The 5,149-nt window shown below is 31.5% G+C and overlaps 1 protein-coding gene across 1 annotated transcript; it reads left to right on the forward strand.

Annotated features, from left to right (window-relative positions):
• Positions 1 to 336: 336 nt before the first annotated feature.
• Positions 337 to 1,300, forward strand: LOC127137888 (elicitor-responsive protein 3). The gene is made up of 5 exons (XM_051064296.1): positions 337 to 403; positions 538 to 603; positions 696 to 837; positions 1,053 to 1,193; positions 1,285 to 1,300. Exons 1-5 carry the CDS (start codon positions 337 to 339, stop codon positions 1,298 to 1,300), a joined length of 432 nt encoding a protein of 143 aa, XP_050920253.1.
• Positions 1,301 to 5,149: the final 3,849 nt, after the last annotated feature.

Consider the following 5,149-nt stretch of genomic DNA (forward strand, 5'->3'; position numbering starts at 1 on the left):
ACAAGATACATAGTAAAATGGCAGAGTTAAAAAAAAAAACACTCGGGATAATAACTCTTGTGTCTAGTTGAATAAAATTATTATTCAAATAACTGAAAAAAAATCTATTTAACATTAACAAGATATGTATATACTTAGTTTAGAAACAGTTAGATTGAGTAATTACTTAATAATTAAACTGTAATTGCAACATACTCTAACTTCATTGTAACCCCAAAATTAATACGTTAAGAAAATTAATAAAACTTCAATCTTTCTTATCCAACATAAAATATATTATATATCTGAAGTTTTTTTACAAAAATTTCATCTTTTAAACCCTAATCAAATACAAACATGAAAACAGGAATTCTTGAAGTACTTCTTGTTAATGCCAAAGGCATTAGACATACAAACATTGTTGGTATCTTTCCTTAAATTTAACTCTATATATGTTAACATATTAATTAATTTCAATATATGGATTAATTAATTTTATTTAAATATTAATTTTAATTTGTCATGAAAAGGTTTCTGTATTTTTTGTTAATATTATAGGAACACCTTCCTACTATGTGATTATTGAGTGTGGGTCTCAATCTGAAAGAAGCAAAATTTCATCAGGTTAATTAAAGTTTCTAATTTTGATTAAGATTTTAAGGTCATAAATTCATGTTTTATTTGGAGCTTATAAGCAAAAGTAACTTAATTTGCAGGTAAAAATGAGAAACCTTGTTGGAATCAGAAATTCATATTTGATTTTTCATCTTTAGATTACAAGGTGAATTCAACTTATCTTAAATGTAAAATCATGGACACTGAACTCTTCACAAATGATGGATTTGTTGGAGAAGCCAAGTAATTCCTTTCTTCAATTCTTATTTTTCTTTTACTCAATTTTAATGTCAACTAAATGGTAAATAAGATAATTTTTTAACACATTTTTTTTTAATATGGTATATCTATTTGTTATTTTAATGTCAACTAAATTAGTTATTTTAACATCAAAAAATACAAATCTTTTTTAATATACTATATTTTATATTATATACTATTTTTACTATATTAAATAGGGTAGACATAGATAGAATAATCACTGAAGGAAGTGACCAAGGATATATAGAAATAAAACCAGCTGCATATAATGTGGTACTTGAAGATGACACCTACAAAGGACAAATAAAAATTGGATTTAAATTTATTGCAAATGTAAGGTTAATCTTCTTTTTTTTTTCAAAAATATATTGTGAGTAAAATTTAATTTGATGTCTAAATGTTAATAAAAAGAATTGGTGTTTATTGCAGAAAGAGAAATATGTGATGAGAAGTCAAGAATCCATTGTTGAGGAGAAAGAACTAGCTAGCCATTCATTTTGTGGATCCATTTGGAGAATATCATGGTGGAAATTCATGCTTTTCTTTAATAAAAAGACTAATTCCAAAGATAAACAAAAGAGGAACTAGGGTTATCATTTGATGGATCCACACAAGAAAATGCTTCTTTTTGCATGTTCTTATTCTAAATCAAGAGTGAATAACATGATTCTAGAATTAATGGTTTGTTCAATACATATGCTTGATTGGCTTATTTTATGATTTTGATTTAATTATTTAAAATTTTGGTTATTGTTATTTTTGTTTGAGAAAAGTCATTCAAGCCAAAAGATAAATAAACATTTAGTTAAACAATAGTACTAGGTAGATTTGCATGTGTATAAGTTTTTAAAAATTGTACTAGTAAAAACACAATGGAGGGAACCTACTAACATATATGGGCGTAAGAGGTTGTTTATGATGTTGAATATGTGAATTGGTGACTGAATAATCTCTTAATTCTTGAGGTTGAGATATTTATAAATAGTTTTCTAGGCCAAATAATGACAGAGCGAAACAACATTCTTCAACTTTTCCAACGAGTATGTGGGAGTAGGGTAGGACCAGTTCTTCCTCTTGAATTGGATGGACAGTTTCTTCCTGACCGAATCGGCTTCTCCTGGACACCTCATCTGTCACATGTGGGGATAAGACGGATCATACGATAACATGATTCTTCCAATGACTTTCTTATAACTCCTTTGGGTTGTTCATCTCCAGGTCCAACAAAGTTATCTCACTCCACAGTCCTCAAGTGCAAAGCTTGAGAAGGGTGAAATGATTAAATTAGATACACGATGATCTCTCTAAATCTTACAATGGCGAGTTTCTCAAGTGTTGCTTGGTCTGAGTCCCTCCATCTTTGCTTAGGGTGAATTCCTCAATCGTTGTTAGGAACGAGTCCCTTAAGCATTTCTTTAGGAAACACATGATATTTAATGCATCACCATGGATTATTGATTATTTTCATGCGTGTGATCGGGTCTAGAAGCCATATCATTTACTCGTAGGCGTACCTACGACCTGGCAATGATGCCCACTATATCCTAGTTCGTTGGACTTTAAATAGATGAATGTTAACTGGTTTTATCCATACTTTTTCAAGTTTTTTAGTGTGAATTCTCCCATGGTTCATCTTTCCAAAGTTCAACTTCATCATCCATTTGTCCTTATCCCTAGTGTAACTATTTACTCTTTCTCTTTCCATCATCCTTTATTTTCTAAAATGGAAATTATTAGGAATTTATATGAGAATGACAATATGATTTAGCTTATTACTCGCTTGGAGTATATAGATATGTGAATGCATTGTGTTAGAAATGTGAAGCACACTGATAGGATTGTTAATTATAAACTCGTCGAGTTAGGGATGTTTGGGAGTTACGATAGTAGTTCAAATTCTAGTAGTGATAGTGACCTATTTCCCTTATTCTTTCCTAGGAAAATCAGAACCATTGATGGAATTTATCTCTTCAAATGTTTGGGAGTTAAATATTACGAGATAACTTCTATAACTAGGAAAACATAGTGTAATTTTAGAGCCTTGTTTTGAAGAAGAACTAGTTAACATGGCCGACTTTATCAGCCCATCAAATGAGTTTTTCTACTTGTACCTCCATGTCGTTCATGAATTTGAGGTGTTGATTTCTTGTATACTTTTCAAGTTCGGGGTCCTTATGACCATAAATGTCGCCCCTTCTCAAATATCACCCCATGGATAAGGGCGTTCGAGATAATTTGTGGTCACCTAAAGGTCACGCCTACTATTGGCATTTTATTTTCCTTTTATAATACTAAGATAATGATGGAAGAAGGTTGGGTGACCATGGGGGCCTTGCGGTCTCCTGGAAAATATGCATACTATTGGTGTTTTTGTTTCCTTTTACGATACTAATACGACAACCAAATGTAGTTGGGTGACCCTATGCGCCTTTCTAGGGAGTGTCCTCTTTACCCCTCACTTGAATAACTTCATGAACTGGAAGGATAAGTTCTTGAGAGTGAAGGGGCAAGATAACACTTCTATGATAATTGTTGTTTGGATTTTAAAACTATACAACATGCAAGTATACACGGTAAACATAATTAACTGATAAAAAGTAAGAGTATCATTCCCACAGGGAGTGTAATAACTTAGATTGATTTGCAATGGTAAATCTATTAAATGGGCATGAACAAAAATAAAAATAATGGGGGTTTGTTGAACAAAAATAGATTGATTTTCTTGGAATAAGTTTTAAGTTATAATGGGAAGCATGTTGGACAATGATCCATTTAATAGATTTTATCTAGTGTATGTATATGATGCGATCTGTCGTGACAAGTGAGGTCAGAAAGTGATCTAAAGGTGCATTCCTACAACATCAACACATATGTAAGAAAGTAAGGGACAAATTCCTAAGCCTCATATTAACTTTAATGCATGTCATGATTTATTATGAGTTCCCTTATGATTGTAGCTTTGTATTCCTAAAGTAGACATTCTAGTGAATATGCATATCCTACTATTTTCAATTATATTTATCATGATGACCACTTGTTAATGGATTCTTCACATTAACAAGCTTTTATCTATTCCTAAGATGATCATCCAAAGAAATAGATGTAGAACATTAAAATGCATGATAAAATAAGTCACTAATACCATATCATATAACACAAATTCACATTGATCAACATAAAATAATTTATCTCATGATGAGCAAAGTAGATACATCAACATTGGTTCTTAAGCTAAACATTCTTGAAAACATAATGAAAAAGAAATGTAAACCTAAGGGTAGTAACTTGTCTTCTTGCCATCTTCAATCATCAAGATATGAGTTCTATCATGCAAGAGGTGTTGCCTTATACTCCAAAGATGAGAAAAAAGAATACTTTCACACTTGAATCAACTTTTTTATACATAATTTCTCTTAAGTATTTCTCTCTAAGTCTGAACCTTTTTACATTTCTTCAAAGAGTTCCTTTTATTCACATCTTTTTCTAAGGTTTCGTGAATCATTAGATCATGGGATTCTTGATTATCCATCATATTTGGCCCATGAGAATCAACATAGTCCCTTCTTTCTTCCTTTCTGTATTAATACTAGGTGAGGTACATAACACATGTAGAGGATAACATGTCCCGTGGCAGACATGTTATGCAGGGTGACAAGTCGTGTGCTAATTCCAACACCTGTACTATTTTCCAGGATTTTGTTCTAGTGTTTGATCTTATCTATTCATTTTACAGCTGAACTACTTGCTCCATTTGCTATTCTTCTTCCAGCTTCTCCTTCAAATAAAATTTTCTCAATTCATTTAATATTTTATGGCTCTAAGGCCCGATGGGAGCGGGTGTATTCCTGGAACGTCATAACTTGTCACCCAAGTGACTCCTACACATGCACAAAACACATAAAATTCACAAAAGTGAGTACCTAGTGTGCTCCATACTAAACTAGCTAAAAATAGCATAATTAATCTAATTAATTCAAATTAAACTAAGCAAAGAAATGTGAAATCAATTATAAGAGCTTAAATATCTCACACTTAACGAGTTATCAATAATATTCAGGGATGACGACAATTATCATTTCGCTCTGTATTGGACCAAATACCTCATGGCCATACACGACTTCAATCATGATTATTTGATTATCATAGATATAGAAGATATTGAGGTCTTGGAAACCTTCACCATTATAAGCTCTCGAGAAATGGCGGAACTCGACTGTCGTGATGACTAGGAGAAGAAAGTTCACGAGTACTTGTCGAACTTTATTTGATTTATTTATTTTGGTTTTTGTGATCA

This window comes from Lathyrus oleraceus, chromosome 4 (assembly GCF_024323335.1).
Source record: "Lathyrus oleraceus cultivar Zhongwan6 chromosome 4, CAAS_Psat_ZW6_1.0, whole genome shotgun sequence".
In the NCBI taxonomy this organism is placed as follows: Eukaryota; Viridiplantae; Streptophyta; class Magnoliopsida; order Fabales; family Fabaceae; genus Lathyrus; species Lathyrus oleraceus.